Below are 19,043 nucleotides of genomic sequence, written 5' to 3'. Positions count from 1 at the left end.
CCCCCCCTTTATTCAATATATAGCTACTGTAGGCCCCCCCCTTTATTCAATATAGCTACTGTAGCCCCCCCCTTTATTCAATATATAGCTACTGTAGTCCCCCCTTTATTCAATAGATAGCTACTGTAGCCCCCCCCCTTTATTCAATATATAGCTACTGTACCCCCCCTTTATTCAATATAGCTACTGTAGCCCCCCCCTTTATTCAATATATAGCTACTGTAGCCCCCCCTTTATTCAATATATAGCTACTGTAGGCCCCCCCCTTTATTCAATATATAGCTACTGTAGCCCCCCCCTTTATTCAATATATAGCTACTGTAGCCCCCCCCCTTTATTCAATATATAGCTACTGTAGCCCCCCCCCCCCCCCCTTTATTCAATATAGCTACTGTAGGCCCCCCCTTATTCAATAGATAGCTACTGTACCCCCCCCTTTATTCAATATATAGCTACTGTAGGCCCCCCCCTTTATTCATAGATAGCTACTGTAGCCCCCCCCTTTATTCATATATAGCTACTGTAGCCCCCCCCTTTATTCAATAATAGCTACTGTAGGCCCCCCCTTTATTCAATATATAGCTACTGTAGGCCCCCCCCTTTATTCAATATATAGCTACTGTAGCCCCCCCCTTTATTCAATAGATAGCTACTGTAGCCCCCCCCCCTTTATTCAATAGATAGCTACTGTAGCCCCCCCCTTTATTCAATATATAGCTACTGTAGGCCCCCCTTTATTCAATAGATAGCTACTGTAGCCCCCCCTTTATTCAATAGATAGCTACTGTAGCCCCCCCCTTTATTCAATATATAGCTACTGTAGCCCCCCCCCCATTTATTCAATAGATAGCTACTGTAGCCCCCCCCCCATTTATTCAATAGATAGCTACTGTAGCCCCCCCCCCATTTATTCAATATATAGCTACTGTAGCCCCCCCCCATTTATTCAATAGATAGCTACTGTAGCCCCCCCCTTTATTCAATAGATAGCTACTGTAGCCCCCCCCTTTATTCAATATATAGCTACTGTAGCCCCCCCTTTATTCAATAGATAGCTACTGTAGCCCCCCCCTTTATTCAATATATAGCTACTGTAGCCCCCCCACCCTTTTTCCATAGATAGCTACTGTAGCCCCCCCCCTTTATTCAATAGATAGCTACTGTAGCCCCCCCTTTATTCAATAGATAGCTACTGTAGTCCCCCCTTTATTCAATATATAGCTACTGTAGCCCCCCCTTTATTCAATAGATAGCTACTGTAGCCCCCCCCCCTTTATTCAATAGATAGCTACTGTAGCCCCCCCCTTTATTCAATAGATAGCTACTGTAGCCCCCCCCTTTATTCAATAGATAGCTACTGTAGTCCCCCCATTTATTCAATAGATAGCTACTGTAGCCCCCCCCTTTATTCAATAGATAGCTACTGTGGCCCCCCCCCTTTATTCAATAGATAGCTACTGTAGCCCCCCCTTTATTCAATATATAGCTACTGTAGCCCCCCCACCTCTATTCAATAGATAGCTACTGTAGCCCCCCCCCTTTATTCAATAGATAGCTACTGTAGCCCCCCCCCTTTATTCAATAGATAGCTACTGTAGCCCCCCCCCTTTATTCAATATATAGATACTGTAGCCCCCCCTTTATTCAATATATAGCTATTGTAGCCCCCCCTTTATTCAATAGATAGCTACTGTAGCCCCCCCTTTATTCAATAGATAGCTACTGTAGCCCCCCCCCCCTTTATTCAATATATAGCTACTGTAGCCCCCCCCCCCCCTTTATTCAATAGATAGCTACTGTAGCCCCCCCCTTTATTCAATAGATAGCTACTGTAGCCCCCCCCCCCCCCTTTATTCAATAGATAGCTACTGTAGCCCCCCCTTTATTCAATATATAGCTACTGTAGCCCCCCTTTATTCAATATATAGCTACTGTAGCCCCCCCTTTATTCAATATATAGCTACTGTAGCCCCCCTTTATTCAATAGATAGCTACTGTAGCCCCCCCCTTTATTCAATAGATAGCTACTGTAGCCCCCCCCCCCCTTTATTCAATATATAGCTACTGTAGCCCCCCCCCTTTATTCAATAGATAGCTACTGTAGCCCCCCCCCTTTATTCAATAGATAGCTACTGTAGCCCCCCCCTTTATTCAATAGATAGCTACTGTAGCCCCCCCCCTTTATTCAATAGATAGCTACTGTAGCCCCCCCTTTATTCAATAGATAGCTACTGTAGCCCCCCCCCCCTTTATTCAATAGATAGCTACTGTAGCCCCCCCCTTTATTCAATATATAGCTACTGTAGCCCCCCCTTTATTCAATAGATAGCTACTGTAGCCCCCCCTTTATTCAATATATAGCTACTGTAGCCCCCCCCCCCCCTTTATTCAACATATAAAAATGTAATTTTAAATGTATCACCATCAGAAGTTCCAATGTGGCACTGAACAAGGTTCGATATTTGTCAAGGGTGTGATTTGGTACATTTGAGCTTTAGTTGTTACCTTTAAAATAGACTAGAGGAAATGGCCTTTATAACTAGACAGCCAAGTTTATTCTCTGTAACCAGTTTGAATTCTTGACTTTATAAAACAAAACAATTATTATAATAATATTGATAATTTAACACTGTTATTATATCGTGACACATGTATTACCCCTCTCTCCTTCCTAGAACAAACAACCGTTGGTGTGTAGGTATAATAATCTGTCTGTCTGTCTGTCTGTCTGTCTGTCTGTCTGTCTGTCTGTCTGTCTGTCTGTCTGTCTGTCTGTCTGTCTGTCTGTCTGTCTGTCTGTCTGTCTGTCTGTCTGTCTGTCTGTCTGTCTGTGTCCTTCTCTCCCAACAGAAAAGGCTGCAGTTTGTCAGTATATTCGGTGCAGGCCTGCTCTGTGGTACAGCTCTGGCTATCGTCCTCCCAGAGGGGGTGGAACTACTGGAAGAGTCATGGAGAGGTGAGGGGTACCAGCCATATAATGTAACGGGAGTAACAGCCCAGGGTACTGACTTATCAAGACATCAACGACAGACGGACCAACAACTCACTGTAGGTTAGATCCCTGTTGTTGAGTTTGTATGGGCAAAATAGTCCCTCGTTTTGCAGCTATATTGATGTTATTGCTGGTCATTTATGAACATTTGAACATATTGTCCATGTTCTGTTATAATCTCCACCCGGCACAGCCAGAAGAGGACTGGCCACCCCTCATAGCCTGGTTCCTCTCTAGGTTTCTTCCTAGGTTTAGGCCTTTCTAGGGAGTTTTTCCTAGCCACCGTACTTCTACACCTGCATTGCTTGCTGTTTGGGGTTTTAGGCTGGGTTTCTGTACAGCACTTTGAGATATCAGCTGATGTAAGAAGGGCTATATAAATACATTTAATTTGATTTGAAATTTGATATTGTAACCGATGTGAAATGGCTAGTTAGTTAGCGGTGGTGTAACCGATGTGAAATGGCTAGCTAGTTAGCGGTGGTGTAACCGATGTGAAATGGCTAGTTAGTTAGCGGTGGTGTAGCCGATGTGAAATGGCTAGTTAGTTAGCGGTGGTGTAACCGATGTGAAATGGCTAGCTAGTTAGCGGTGGTGTAACCGATGTGAAATGGCTAGCTAGTTAGCGGTGGTGTAACCGATGTGAAATGGCTAGCTAGTTAGCGGTGGTGTAACCGATGTGAAATGGCTAGCTAGTTAGCGGTGGTGTAACCGATGTGAAAGGGCTAGCTAGTTAGCGGTGGTGTAACCGATGTGAAATGGCTAGCTAGTTAGCGGTGGTGTAACCGATGTGAAATGGCTAGCTAGTTAGCGGTGGTGTAACCGATGTGAAATGGCTAGCTAGTTAGCGGTGGTGTAACCGATGTGAAATGGCTAGCTAGTTAGCGGTGGTGTAACCGATGTGAAATGGCTAGCTAGCTAGCAGTGGTGTAACCGACGTGAAATGGCTAGCTAGTTAGCGGTGGTGTAACCGGTGTGAAATGGCTAGTTAGTTAGCGGTGGTGTAACCGATGTGAAATGGCTAGTTAGTTAGCGGTGGTGTAACCGATGTGAAATGGCTAGTTAGTTAGCGGTGGTGCGCGCTAATTGCTCTGCAAGGGCTGTGATGGGTAACGATGCTTCGTGGGGTGTCAGTTGTTGATGTGTGCAGAGGGTCCCTGGTTCAATCCCAGGTTGGGGCGAGGAAGAGGGACGGAAGCTATACTGTTACACTATAAGTAGTCTGTAGTCCTCTAAGGGTTAGCTTGTCAGCTGTTTATTATTTCAGTGATGCGTGTATACAACTTTATCTATAATGGACCTTCAAGCCAAATGCTCCTCAGCCTGCCCAGTCCTTTAATTTATGTCTGTTTACACCCACCTCACGGTCAAACCAAGCCAAAGGGCCTGGGGGTACTTCAGGATAAATGGGCAATGAAATTACCTCATTTAAATGAAAATGAACTTGGTGACCTAATTCAGGGTCCTTGGTTTTGGCTCGGCTTGGGCAGACAGGAAGCTGTACTGTTACATCATGGCGATGCCATGGTAACGGAATTACGCTTTGACTCAGGTTTTTCACTTTCAAATGTACAAAAAAAACAACAACATTGATTTCAATGTTTAACAAACCATACAACTCTATGCACAATAACTACTTTGAACAATTTACACTGACATTTAATCAAAAACATTTACTGGAAGAACTGTGCAGTTCAGAATGACATTTGAATGACATTTTTTATGTGACCACGTTTTCCAAAATCTTTGTTAACCTCTCTGGGGTATGTGGGACGTGACCGTCCCACCTGCAGGACACACTATTCAACAGCCAGTGAAATAGCAGGGCGCCAAATTCAAAACAAAATCTCATAATTAAAATTTCTCAAACATACAACTATTATATCCCATTTTAAAGATAAGATTCTCATTAATCCAACCACAGCGTCCGATTTCAAAAAGGCTTTACGGCGAAAGCATAGCATTAGATTATGTTAGGACAGCGCCGAGACAAGGAAAACCACACAGCCATTTTCCAAGCAAGGAGAGGCGTCACAAAAAACAGAAATACAGCTAAAATTAATCACTAACCTTTGATGATCTTCATCAGATGGCACTCATATGTTACACAATACATGTATGTTTTGCTCGATAAAGTTCATATTTATATCCAAAAACCCCATTTTACATTGGCGTGTAATGTTAAGAAATGTTTGCCTCCCAAAACTTCTGGTGAATGAGCACATCAATTTACAGAAATACTCATCATAAATGTTGATAAAATATTAAACTGTTATTCAAAGAATTATAGATACACCTCTCCTTAATGCAACCGCTGTGTCAGATTTCAAAAACACTTTACAGCGAAAGCACACTTTGCAATAATCTGAGTACAGTGCTCAGAGACGAAACCAAACCCGCCATTTAGTGGAGTCAATAAAACTCAGAAATAATGTTAGAAATATTCACTTACCTTTACTGGATGTTCATCCACTTCACTTACTGTAGTTCATTAACCAAAAGAGATGTTTTCAAAGTCAAGGTGTCATGTCATAGCTGACAGCCCAGTCTTTCCGCAGACATCTTTGAATCTTCATTCAGAGCAGATGTTTAAACTTCTCTAGGGTAGGGGGCAGTATTGACAATTTTGGAAAAAATAGGTGCCCATATTAAACTGCCTCCTACTCAAACTCAGAAGCTAGGATATGCATATAATTAGTAGATTTGGATAGAAAACACTCTGAAGTTTCTAAAACCGTTTGAATGATGTCTGTGAGTATAACAGAACTCATATGGCAAGGAAAAACCTGAGAGAAATCCTACCAGGAAGTGGAAATCTGGATGCATGGGCTCTCTCCAAGTTGTTTCCTATTGAATACACAGTGACGTAGTAATAATTGTGCACTTCCTACTGCTTCCACTAGATGTCGACAGTCTTTACAAAGTTGTTTGAAGCTTCTACGATGAACAGAGACCGAATGACAAGGAGGGGAAGTTGTTGAGGCAGGGAGTGACATCACTTCTTGGAGCGCATTCACGAGGAAGGATCCTCCCGTTCCAAAACCTTTTTCAAGACACAGGAACCGTCCGGTTGAAATATTATTGAATCTTCAATCTTTAGGGCCTTCAGAACGTGATGTTTTACAACGTTTGACATGTTTGAACGAACGTAAATACAACTTTTTTTTCACTTTTCGTCGGGACATCGTCCGTGCGCTTCCTACACTTGGAGTAGCTTACTGGACGCGCGAACAAGTTATTTGGACATAAATTATGGACTTTATCGAACAAAACAACATTTGTTGTCGACCTGCGATTCCTGGAAGTGTCTTCTGATGAAGATGATCAAAGGTAAGGGAATATTTATAATGCTATTTATGATTTTAGATGACTCCAAGATGGCGGCTATCTGTATAGCCTAGTGTATTTTTCTGAGCGCAGTACTCAGGTTATAGCAGAGTGCTTTCCTCGTGAAGCTTTTTAGAAATCTTTCATAGCGTTTGCGTAAAGGAGATGTTCATCTATAATTCTTTGAATGACAGTTTAATTTTCTATCAATGTTTATGACAAGTATTTTTGTAAATTGTGGCGCTGATTCACCGGCAGTATTTGAGGGAAAATATTTTCTGAACGTCACGCGCCGATGTAAAATGCTGTTTTTATATATAAATATGAACTTTATCGAACAAAAAATGCATGTATTGTGTAACATGATGTCCTAGGAGTGTCATCTGATGAAGATCATCAAAGGTTAGTGCTGCATTTAGCTGTGTTTTGGGTATTTGTGATGCATGCTAGTTGCTTGGAAAATGGCTGTGTGATTATTTTTGGCAGGGTACTCTCCTAACATAATCTAATGTTTTGCTTTCCCTGTAAAGCCTTTTTGAAATTGGACAACGTGGTTCGATTCAGGAGAAGTGTATCTATAAAATGGTGTAAAATAGTCCTATGTTTGAGAAATAGAAATTACTAGATTTGGTTTTGAATATGGCGCTCTGATTTTTTTTTCGCTGGATGTTGATCCCGCTAACGGGATCCAAGCGGCAACTGACTTGCCTAGTTAAATAAATGTTAAATTAAAAATAAAAAGTTGTTGATTATGCTGGTTACAGTAAATATAAAGAGGGTAGGTGTCAGTAAGAGCCAGGAGAGGTGGAGAGAGAGAGAGAGAGAGAGAGAGAGAGAGAGAGAGAGAGAGAAGGTTGTTCAGACTGTTTTCACACTCTTGCTTTGGCCACCAGATGACAGAAAGAGAAGGGAAAAAAACAGTTATGAGCTGAACATAACAGTCAGTGGAAGAGAGGACAGTAGCAGGTGACCCATCTGTGGTTTATTGGTACTATGATTTCCCATTGTATCTCTGACTATTGACCGCCATGTTTTTGAGGAAATGTACTTCCTGTGCCTGTGACACCTAGCTATGCTAAGATGAATGCAGTAAATGTTAAAGTAATGTATTTACAATTTACAGCATTTAAATGTTAAAGTAAATAAATGCTGTAAATTGTTCTGGATAAAAGAGTCTGCTAAATAACTAAAATATAAAATGAGAAAATATGTGGGGGGGGGGTTTTGGTAACGGAATGACAAGACGCAAGGCAATATTTCTTAAACTTACAGAAGGCAAATTATTGCTGCCAAACTAAATGTAAATGTTGATGTTAGTTGGCGAATGTCTTCAACATTATTCTGTTGTGCTGTATTTCTAGTCCCTTTCAGACTGTTTCTGATACATGTTTTCAGGCTGTTTCTGATAGATGTTTTCAGACTGTTTCTGACATGTTTTTAGGCTGTTTCTGACAGATGTTTTCAGGCTGTTTCTGATACATGTTTTCAGGCTGTTTCTGATAGTTTTCAGGCTGTTTCTGACAGATGTTTTCAGACTGTTTCTAACAGATGTTTTCAGACTGTTTCTGACAGATGTTTTCAGACTGTTTCTGACAGGTGTTTTCTAAGACCCGCTTTCCATCTGTTTGACTAGAAATCAAATCCTTTGCTTATTCCTCATTTTTAGGATGGAAAATGGGAGAAAAATGTATACATGCCTTAATATAGAATAATATACTGCTCAAAAAAATAAAGGGAACACTTAAACAACACATCCTAGATCTGAATGAATGAAATAATCTTATTAAATACTTTTTTCTTTACATAGTTGAATGTGCTGACAACAAAATCACACAAAAATAATCAATGGAAATCCAATTTATCAACCCATGGAGGTATGGATTTGGAGTCACACTCAAAATTAAAGTGGAAAACCACACTACAGGCTGATCCAACTTTGATGTAATGTCCTTAAAACAAGTCAAAATGAGGCTCAGTAGTGTGTGTGGCCTCCCTACAACGCCTGGGCATGCTCCTGATGAGGTGGCAGATGGTCTCCTGAGGGATCTCCTCCCAGACCTGGACTAAAGCATCCGCCAACTCCTGGACAGTCTGTGGTGCAACGTGGCGTTGGTGGATGGAGCGAGACATGATGTCCCAGATGTGCCCAATTGGATTCAGGTCTGGGGAACGGGCGGGCCAGTCCATAGCATCAATGCCTTCCTCTTGCAGGAACTGCTGACACACTCCAGCCACATGAGGTCTAGCATTGTCTTGCATTAGGAGGAACCTAGGGCCAACCGCACCAGCATATGGTCTCACAAGGGGTCTGAGGTTCTCATCTCGGTACCTAATGGCAGTCAGGCTACCTCTGGCGAGCACATGGAGGGCTGTGCGGCCCCCCAAAGAAATGCCACCCCACACCATGACTGACCCACCGCCAAACCAGTCATGCTGGAGGATGTTGCAGGCAGCAGAACGTTCTCCACGGCGTCTCCAGACTCTGTCACGTCTGTCACGTGCTCAATGTGAACCTGCTTTCATCTGTGAAGAGCACAGGGCACCAGTGGCGAATTTGCCAATCTTGGTGTTCTCTGGCAAATGCCAAACGTCCTGCACGGTGTTGGGCTGTAAGCACAACCCCCACCTGTGGACGTCGGGCCCTCATACCACCCTCATGGAGTCTGTTTCTGACCGTTTGAGCAGACACATGCACATTTCTGGCCTGCTGGAGGTCATTTTGCAGGGCTCTGGCAGTGCTTCTCCTGCTCCTCCTTGCACAAAGGCGGAGGTAGCGGTCCTGCTGCTGGGTTGTTGCCCTCCTACGGCCTCCTCCACGCCTCCTGATGTACTGGCCTGTCTCCTGGTAGCGCCTCCATGCTCTGGACACTACGCTGACAGACACAGCAAACCTTCTTGCCACAGCTCGCATTGATGTGCCATCCTGGATGAGCTGTACTACCTGAGCCACTTGTGTGGGTTGTAGACTCCGTCTCATGCTACCACTAGAGTGAAAGCACCGCCAGCATTCAAAAGTGACCAAAACATCAGCCAGGAAGCATAGGAACTGAGAAGTGGTCTGTGGTCCCCACCTGCAGAACCACTCCTTTATTGGGGGTGTCTTGCTAATTGCCTATAATTTCCACCTGTTGTCTATTCCATTTGCACAACAGCATGTGAAATTTATTGTCAATCAGTGTTGCTTCCTAAGTGGACAGTTTGATTTCACAGAAGTGTGATTGACTTGGAGTTACATTGTGTAGTTTAAGTGTTCCCTTTATTTTTTTGAGCAGTGTATATATATATATAGTCTCTTTAACTTTCATTTCACATACTCCTATAAACTTCACATGTTGGTTCTCATGGGTCCATTTACATGGAAATTATCAATAACATTTCCAAGCTTTCACACACTGAATCTATGAATCGGTACTGTAGGATCTGGATACTGCACACAGGGATACACAACTTCAAATATGTTTTATTTGAGGATGTTGAGTGTCCCTGTTGCTAAAAAGTCTGTGTTTGTTATTAAAAAATAAATAAAGAAATAAAGAAAACACACCTCTCTGTATTCTCTCCGCAGTCTCCTCCTGCTCTGTGGCCCCAGCAGCAGCCAATCAGAATGCCAGTGACGTCGGGGTCGGACATCAGCTCCAGGAAGAGGACCCCCCCTCTAAAGGCCTTCCAGCACGGTTCTTCATCGGGGTCTCCCTGGTCGTAGGGTTCATCCTCATGTTCCTGGTGGACCAGATCAGTAGCTACTGCTCCATACATGGTCAGTGATGCTTCCGAGGTGAAGACCTAGCTCCTCACTCTATTAGCATTAGCCTGTCCTATTGAAAACACACTGTGAAGACGCTAACTTCCCTAGCGTTTAATTTGGGCTAGTATCGTAAGCATTATCCCCCCGACCTATTGAAAATCTGCTCTAGGATCAGCTTCCTCTCTCCCCCAATCATAACCTTCACCATTAGTGAGGAAAATGCTAAATCAGTGTCTGGGGTCAACTTCACCCTTCTCCGATGAGGTACTATTTCATATAGCATCATACGCAACATTAACAAAAGTATGTGGACACCTGCTGGTTGAACATCTCATTCCAAAATCATGTGCATTAATATGGAGCTGCTCCCCGTTTTGGACCTCGTTTTGTGCACGGGGGGGGGGGGGGGGCATTGTCATACTGAAACAGGAAAAGGGCCTTCCCCAAACTGTTGCCACAAATTTGGAAGTACAGAATCATCTAGAATGTCATTGTATGCTGTAGCGTTAAGATTTCCCTTCACTGGAACTAAGGGGCCGAGCCTGAACCATGAAAAACAGCCCCAGACCATTATTCCTCCTCCACCAAACTTTACAGTTGGCACTATGCATTTGGGCAGGTAGCGTTCTCCTGGCATCCGCCAAACCCAGATTCATCTTTCTGACTGCCAGATGGTGAAGCGTGATTCATCACTCCAGAGAACGTGTTTCCACTGCTCCAGAGTCCAATAGCTGCGAGCTTTACACCACTCCAGCCGACGCTTGGCATTGTGCACGGTGATCTTAGGCTTGTGCGCGGCTTCTCGGCCATGGAAACCTATTTCATGAAGCTCACCGCAACAGTTCTTGTTGCTGACATTGCTTCCAAAGGCAGTTTGGAACTCAGTAGTCAGTGTTGCAACCGTGGACGATTTTTACGCACTACCCTCTTCAGCACTCGGTGGTCTCGTTCTGTGAGCTTGTGTGGCCCACCACTTCAGCTCTAGCAGGGCAGAAATTTGACAAACTGACTTGTTGGCATCCTAAGACGGTGCCATGTTGAAAGTCACTGAGCTCTTCAGTACGGGCCATTCTACTGCCAATGTTTGTCTATGAAGATTGCATGGCTGTGTGCTCGATTTTATACACCTGTCAGCAACTGGTGTGGCTGAAATAGCCGAATCCACTAATTTGAAGGGGTGTCCACATACTTTTGTATATATAGTGTATCTCTAGCTTGCTCCAAATATGGTCAGTTTGTCCATATGAAAAAAGGAACACTCTGTAGTTATCAAATTATAGACTTTCGTCGGTTGGTGGTGCGTTGTCGTCACTAAAAGTAATCCGTTATAAAGAAAATAAGGAAGGTCTGCACTCAGGAATTTGCAGTAAAAAATGAAAATGTACTCCATATTTTCAGGTCAAGTTAATTCATGTAGCATAATTCTTCTAGCCTGGTTGCAGATCTCTCTGTGCTGGGTTGCATAGCCAATGTCTATGGTCGTTGTTTGGGATGCCAATGACCATACTAGTTGACAAGATCTGGAAGCACCAGGTTATGCATTTTCCACGTTCTAAATGTTTCACTCCTCTCCAAACCTCCTCTCTAAACCCTTTTCTCCAAAGCCCCTCTCCAAACCCCCTCTCTAAACCCTTTTCTCCAAACCCCCTCTCCAAACCCCCTCTCCAAACCCCCTCTCTATACCGCCTCTCCAAACCCCCTCTCTATACCTCCTCTCCAAACCCCCTCTCCAAACCCCCTCTCCAAACCCCCTCTCCAAACCTCCTCTCCAAACCCCCTCTCCAAACCCCCTTTCTCCAAACCCCCTCTCCAAACCCCCTCTCCAAACCCCCTCTCCAAACCTCCTCTCCAAACCTCCTCTCCAAACCTCCTCTCCAAAACCCTCTCCAAACCTCCTCTCCAAACCTCCTCTCCAAACCCCCTCTCCAAACCCTCTCCAAACCCCCTTTCTAGACCCCCTCTCCAAAACCCCTCTCCAAACCCCCTCTCTAAACCCCCTCTTCAAACCTCCTCTCCAAACCCCCCTCTCCAAACCCCCTCTCCAAACCCCCTCTCCAAACCCCCTCTCCAAACCCCCTCTCCAAACCCCTTCTCCAAACCCCCTCTCCAACCCCCCTCTCCAAACCCCCTCTCCAAACCCCCTCTCCAAACCCCCTCTCCAAACCCCCTCTCCAAACCTCCTCTCCAAACCCCCTCTCCAAACCCCCTCTCCATATCTCCTCTCCAAACCCCCTCTCCAAACCTTAGTCATTGTTGTACCGTTCAGCATGTTCAGCTCATGTTGCTATCAGTTATTTGATGGTGTTGTCATTCTAGATCCACGGACTGGAATGTCCAACAGGACCAGCATCACAGCTACACTAGGACTGGTCATCCATGCTGCTGGTAGGTAATACACACACTACACACACACACACACACTACACATACATACATACTACACACACACACACACACACACACACACACACACACACACACACACATACTACACACACACACACACACACACACACACACACACACACATACTACACACACATACTACACACACACACTACACACTACAGATACACACATACTACACACACACTACACACACACACACACGCTACACACACACACGCTACACACATACTACACACACACATACTACACACACACACATACTACACACATACTACACACACACACACACTACTCACACACACACACACACACACACACATACACACACACTACACACACACACTACACACATACTACACACATACACACACACACACTACACACATACACACACACACACACTACACACATACTACACACACACACATATTACACACACACTACACAATACACACACATACACACTACACACACATACATACTACACACTACACACACACACACACAATAAGTTAACATATGTGATAATATGTATCAATTTTGGAGGTTGTTGGATCCAAGAGAGATGCCATGCTTCATTGCCTCTGGGCTGTTGACTACTCGTTATCGTTATGTAGTGATGTACGCGCTTCAACACTCTTTGTGTGTCCTACCACTTCAGGACTGCTCCTACACGTCTCCACGGTAACAGCACTTACAGTTGACCGGGGGACGGCTCGAGCAGGGCAGACATTAGACAAACTGACCTGTTGGAAAGGTGGCGTCCTATGACGGTGCCACGTTGAAAGTCACTGAGCTCTTCAGTACGGGCCATTCTACTGCCAATGTTTGTCTATGGAGATTGCATGGCCGTGTGCTTGATTTTATACACCTGTCAGCAAATAGCCCGAATCCACTAATTTGAAGGGGTGTCCACAAACTTTTGTATGTATAGTGTATTTTAGATGATAAGGTATTACTTTTAAGGCTTCAATACTCTTCCATGCACAAAGATAGTCTGCTGTCCGTTGTTTAAGTGAAAGCAACCCAGTCATTGATCTTCATATGAGGTAGTTCAAGACCTCCAGCTTCATAGAGGAAGTGGATAACAGTCAGCTTTATAGGGGAAGTGGATAACAGTCAGCTTTTTAGGGGAAGTGGAAAACAGTCAGCTTTATAGGGGAAGTGGAAAACAGTCAGCTTTATAGAGGAAGTGGAAAACAGTCAGCTTTATAGAGGAAGTGGAAAACAGTCATCTTTATAGAGGAAGTGGAAAACAGTCAGCTTTATAGAGGAAGTGGAAAACAGTCAGCTTTATAGGGGAAGTGGATAACAGTCAGCTTTATAGGGGAAGTGGAAAACAGTCAGCTTTATAGGGGAAGTGGAAAACAGTCAGCTTTATAGAGGAAGTGGAAAACAGTCAGCTTTATAGGGGAAGTGGATAACAGTCAGCTTTATAGAGGAAGTGGAAAACAGTCAGCTTCATAGAGGAAGTGGAAAACAGTCAGCTTTATAGAGGAAGTGGAAAACAGTCAGCTTTATAGAGGAAGTGGAAAACAGTCAGCTTTATAGAGGAAGTGGATAACAGTCAGCTTTATAGAGGAAGTGGAAAACAGTCAGCTTTATAGGGGAAGTGGAAAACAGTCAGCTTTATAGAGGAAGTGGAAAACAGTCAGCTTTATAGGGGAAGTGGATAACAGTCAGCTTTATAGAGGAAGTGGAAAACAGTCAGCTTCATAGAGGAAGTGGAAAACAGTCAGCTTTATAGAGGAAGTGGAAAACAGTCAGCTTTATAGAGGAAGTGGATAACAGTCAGCTTTATAGAGGAAGTGGAAAACAGTCAGCTTTATAGAGGAAGTGGAAAACACTCAATTTGACTCTTGAGGTCTTTCCCATTCCAAATCAAGTTGGAGACTAGGCCATTTATTTTGTTAAAGAAGTTGGATGGAATTAAAACTGGAAAAGGCTTGTAATAAATACATCAACCTTGGTAATGTATTAATTTTGATCATGTTGACATAATGTAGAGATAGGATGGAATCCCAGACTCTCCCTAGATGTTAAAGTAGAGTAATATATTTGATATGCCTCCTTCAGATTGCATGGTATCCGTACATCCAGGTATTTCATGTATCTTTGTCCGTTTCCACTTAAATGTACTTTCCAGGTGCACATATTATTCAGCGAAAAACACACGTGTAGCTCTTCATACCTTCATACCTTCAGGTTTCAACCATGTGTGTTGGAGTAGGCAAAGTATAAACTACATGTCTGTCTGTTGGGTCTGTCTGTCTGTCTGTCTGTCTGTCTGTCTGTCTGTCTGTCTGTCTGTCTGTCTGTCTGTCTGTCTGTCTGTCTGTCTGTCTGTCTGTCTGTAGCTGACAGTGTGTATGCCTGTGTGTGTGTGTTGTAATAATATTGTTCCTCTCTCCACAGCTGACGGTGTAGCGTTGGGTACAGCCGTGGCTTCCTCCCAGGTCACAGTTCAAGTCGTGGTGTTCCTGGCTGTGATTCTGCACAAGGTGAGAGTCCTCTGGATTAACCAGATCTACTATGGAGGTAATATCACAAGCAATACAGGACATCAGGACAAACCAATCAATGGTTCATTGTTCTTGCAAACTCCTTAATTCTCTCAATTCAGTGTACTTGAATTGATTTGATTCTCTCTCCTTCACACATCCTTCCTCTCCATCTCGTTTTCTAACATTCACTCCCTCTCCCTCCCTCCCTCTCCCTCCCTCCCTCCCTCCCTCTCTCCCCCTCCCTCTCCCCCTCTCCCCTCCCTCTCTCCCCCTCCCCCTCTCCCCTCCCTCTCTCCCCCTCCCTCTCCCCCTCTCCCCTCCCTCTCTCCCCCTCCCTCTCTATCTCTCTCCATCTCCCTCCCCCTCCCTCTCTCCCTCCCCCCTCCCTCCCCCCTCCCTCTCTCCCTCCCTCCCTCTCTCTCCCTCCCTCCCTCCCTCTCTCTCCCTCTCTCCCTCTCCCTCTCTCTCTCTCTCTCCCTCCCTCTCCCTCTCCCTCTCCCCTCCCTCTCTCCCCCTCCCTCTCTCCCTCTCCCACTCCCTCTCTATCTCTCTCCATCTCCCTCCCCCTCCCTCTCTCCCTCTCTATCTCCCTCCCCCCTCCCTCTCTCCCTCCCTCCCTCCCTCTCTCTCCCTCCCTCCCTCCCTCTCTCTCCCTCTCTCTCTCTCCCTCCCTCTCCCTCTCTCTCCCTCCCTCCATCTCCCTCTCCCTCCCTCTCCCTCACTCCCTCTCCCTCTCTCTCTCTCCCTCCCTCCCTCCCTCTCGCTCCATCTCCCTCTCCCTCCCTCTCCCTCTCTCTCTCTCTCTCCCTCTCTCTCTCTCTCAGGCTCCTGCAGCGTTTGGCCTGGTCACCTTTCTGATGCACGCAGGTTTAGAGAAGAAGCAGATTCAGAAGCATCTCTTGGTCTTCTCTGCTGCAGCACCTGTTCTCTCCATCAGTACATACTTTATCCTGAATGCGGTGAGAAGAAGCAGCGAACTGCTGTTTAGTGATATAGAACAACGTGCTTCATAATGACCAGGTGGTTTTATCTAATGGGAACCTTTTCTATTAAACTAGTAAATGATTGGAGATTGCTAGAGGGGGGGGGGGGAACTAAGCCTGGTTCTGGGAATGCATGAATGCTGTTTTGCCATCTGCTGGCCATAGTAGTTGGTGAGACGGCAATAACATGTCTGGGACCAGGTGGGAATGCATGAATGCTGTTTTGCCATCTGCTGGCCATAGTAGTTGGTGAGACGGCAATAACATCTCTGGGACCAGGTGGGAATGCATGAATGCTGTTTTGCCATCTGCTGGCCATAGTAGTTGGTGAGACGGCAATAACATCTCTGGGACCAGGCCAGAGGGAACTACTTCCAACAGGGAAAATGATTTGATAAAAGTGGATATGACGTCAGTGTGCTGTGTGTTTCTCCCTCCTACTGCAGAGTGGTGGTTCGCCCCAACACCGTTTGAGCGCCACAGGCGTTGGGATGCTCTTCTCCGCCGGGACGTTCCTCTATGTTGCTACGGTCCATGTACTACCAGAGATCAGCTCCAGGGGGCAGCAGCAGAGCTCTCCCCACCTCCACGGGACTGGGACCGGGCAGCTGGGGGTCCTGGAGAGCCTCACCATGATACTGGGAACAGGACTACCCGTGTTACTGGCCCTGGGACTACATGACGACTAGTCTTGTGAATCGATGCTATCCTAACCAAGTCTTGTTCATAACTCAGCTATTGATAATGAACATCGAGAATGAATGTGAAGGAAGCCTGGAAATCAAGTCTACACTAAGACTGACTAGTTAACGCAATGAAGACACGTTACCAAACATTCATTTACACTTGAGAGTACACCTCGACTCTTACACAGCTAGAGATCATTGGGGGGTGTTTCTGTGTGCGATGCAGTATGTGATCAGTGTCTTTATCTGAGAGGTCATAAGGACATGGGTTTGAGTAAGCCAACAAAGGTAGGAATAGAGAGTGTGTGTGTGTGTGTGTGTGTGTGTGTGTGTGTGTGTGTGTGTGTGTGTGTGTGTGTGTGTGTGTGTGTGTGTGTGTGTCGAGAGAGAGAGAGAGAGAGAGAGAGAGAGAGAGAGAGAGAGAGAGAGAGAGAGAGAGAGAGAGAGAGAGAGAGAGAGAGAGAGAGAGAGAGAGAGAGAGAGAGAGAGAGAGAGAGAGAGAGAGAGAGAGAGAGAGAGAGAGAGAGAGAGAGAGAGAGAGAGAGAGAGAGAGAGAGAGAGAGAGAGAGAGAGAGAGAGAGAGAGAGAGAGGCGCGTGTGATCAGACTCCTGTTTATAGAGCTTTTGTGTAATTGTTTGTCTTGTCTGATCTCAGTGGGACATTCATTTGAGCTAAACTATTGAAGTTGTCTGAAAGAACAAGAACATTTTTTTATAAGTGAACCCGTTTGAAAATAACCCGGTTTCGTGATATTTGTCCTTTGTCCCTCTACTGAACAAACAAAAAAAACGTTTGTTTATTTATTTAGATTAGCCAAAATCCAAAAACCAGATTTTAATCAAATGGATAACATTTTTGGTCTTTTGTAATTTCTAAGAAAGGTTTTGGCTGGGGTGCGTAATGTACTGAAATATTCAGGGTAGGTTGTGAAAAGCCATCTTTAGTCATCTAAAAAACACTTGGTTACTTTATAAGTATTTAAATGGTTGTCATGACACTGACGTGGCCTAAATAAACCACAATATAGTGATCATTTATTTATTTTTGGATTTTATTGTTGGATGTGATCAAGATATGTCTTTTTTAGACAAGAAGAGATTTTTTTTAGACACATTTCTACATTGTGTACGAGGACAATGTTGTCTGGTTACGAGTCTGTTTAGCTATCGTAACACTCCTTGGCAATCTGTGTCAAATGCTAAACAGCTTTATAACACAGAGTACCCTAAGTGGAATATTATCCAAACAGACTGGTACCCAGGCTAAGGACAATAGGATGTATTTTTAATGAATACTTTATCATAACAATCATAGATTTAAAACAAAAACAAAAAAGTACATACATTTTACATTTTAGTCATTTAGCAGACGCTCTTATCCAGAGCGACTTACAGTAGTGAATGCATACATTTCATGCATTTTTTTGTACTGGTCCCCTGTGGGACTCGAACCCACAACCCTGGCGTTGCACACACCATGCTCTTCCAACTGAGCCACAGGGAATGATGATGATGATGATGTATAAATTGCTGATTTAATAAAGTTAGATTGTATTGAGTGTGTAGTTTCTATCCCAACGTCAGGTGTTGCTGTCATCTACAACTGTTACTGACAGCTTGTAATGTCACAGGACGTCAGGGACAATACAGCATTAGTACTATACCAGTACTGTTACGAAGAGAGGTTCCACACTAATAGGACAACATTAGTACTATACTATAACAGGACAACAACATTAGTACTATACTATAACAGTACTGTTACGAAGAGGTTCCACACTAATAGGACAACAGTAGTACTATACTATAACAGGACAACAACAGTAGTACTATACTATAACAGGACAGCAAAGGTTACATTTACAAAGTAAAGCTTTATTAAAGATGTAGCTAAATATAAAAATGTCCTGAGAAACTATATCATTCCAAATGTACAATGTATCTGTAAAAAGGACTACATTAGTTTTGTCACTTTAATAAAATACAAAATCTTTTATCATCTGAAAAATGATCTGCTACAAAAATATCACATTCAAACTACAGTATAAATACAGTATATATTTCAAACTACAGTATAAATACAGTACACATCTCAAACTACAGTATAAATACAGTACACATCTCAAACTACAGTATAAATACAGTACATATTTCAAACTACAGTATAAATACAGTACACATTTCAAACTACAGTATAAATACAGTACACATTTCAAACTACAGTATAAATACAGTACATATTTCAAACTACAGTATAAATACAGTACACATTTGAAACTACAGTATAAATACAGTACATATTTCAAACTACAGTATAAATACAGTACACATTTGAAACTACAGTATAAATACAGTACATATTTCAAACTACAGTATAAATACAGTACACATTTGAAA

At 43.8% G+C, this 19,043-nt stretch overlaps 1 protein-coding gene across 1 annotated transcript in view; it reads left to right on the top strand.

The window, feature by feature from the left end:
* LOC115201752 (zinc transporter ZIP9) overlaps window positions 1-16,933 on the top strand; it is a 218,055-nt gene extending 201,122 nt beyond the window's left edge. The window contains exons 2-7 of the mRNA XM_029765634.1: window positions 2,851-2,956; window positions 9,885-10,076; window positions 12,381-12,449; window positions 14,889-14,974; window positions 15,802-15,936; window positions 16,407-16,933. Coding sequence (XP_029621494.1) covers window positions 2,851-2,956; window positions 9,885-10,076; window positions 12,381-12,449; window positions 14,889-14,974; window positions 15,802-15,936; window positions 16,407-16,649 — 831 coding nt within the window. The 3' untranslated portion in view covers window positions 16,650-16,933. The remainder of the gene's footprint in view (window positions 1-2,850; window positions 2,957-9,884; window positions 10,077-12,380; window positions 12,450-14,888; window positions 14,975-15,801; window positions 15,937-16,406) is intronic.
* Window positions 16,934-19,043: the final 2,110 nt, after the last annotated feature.

Source organism: Salmo trutta, chromosome 10, assembly GCF_901001165.1.
Source record: "Salmo trutta chromosome 10, fSalTru1.1, whole genome shotgun sequence".
Taxonomy (NCBI): domain Eukaryota; kingdom Metazoa; phylum Chordata; class Actinopteri; order Salmoniformes; family Salmonidae; genus Salmo; species Salmo trutta.
This window is presented reverse-complemented; position numbering and strand designations above follow the sequence as displayed.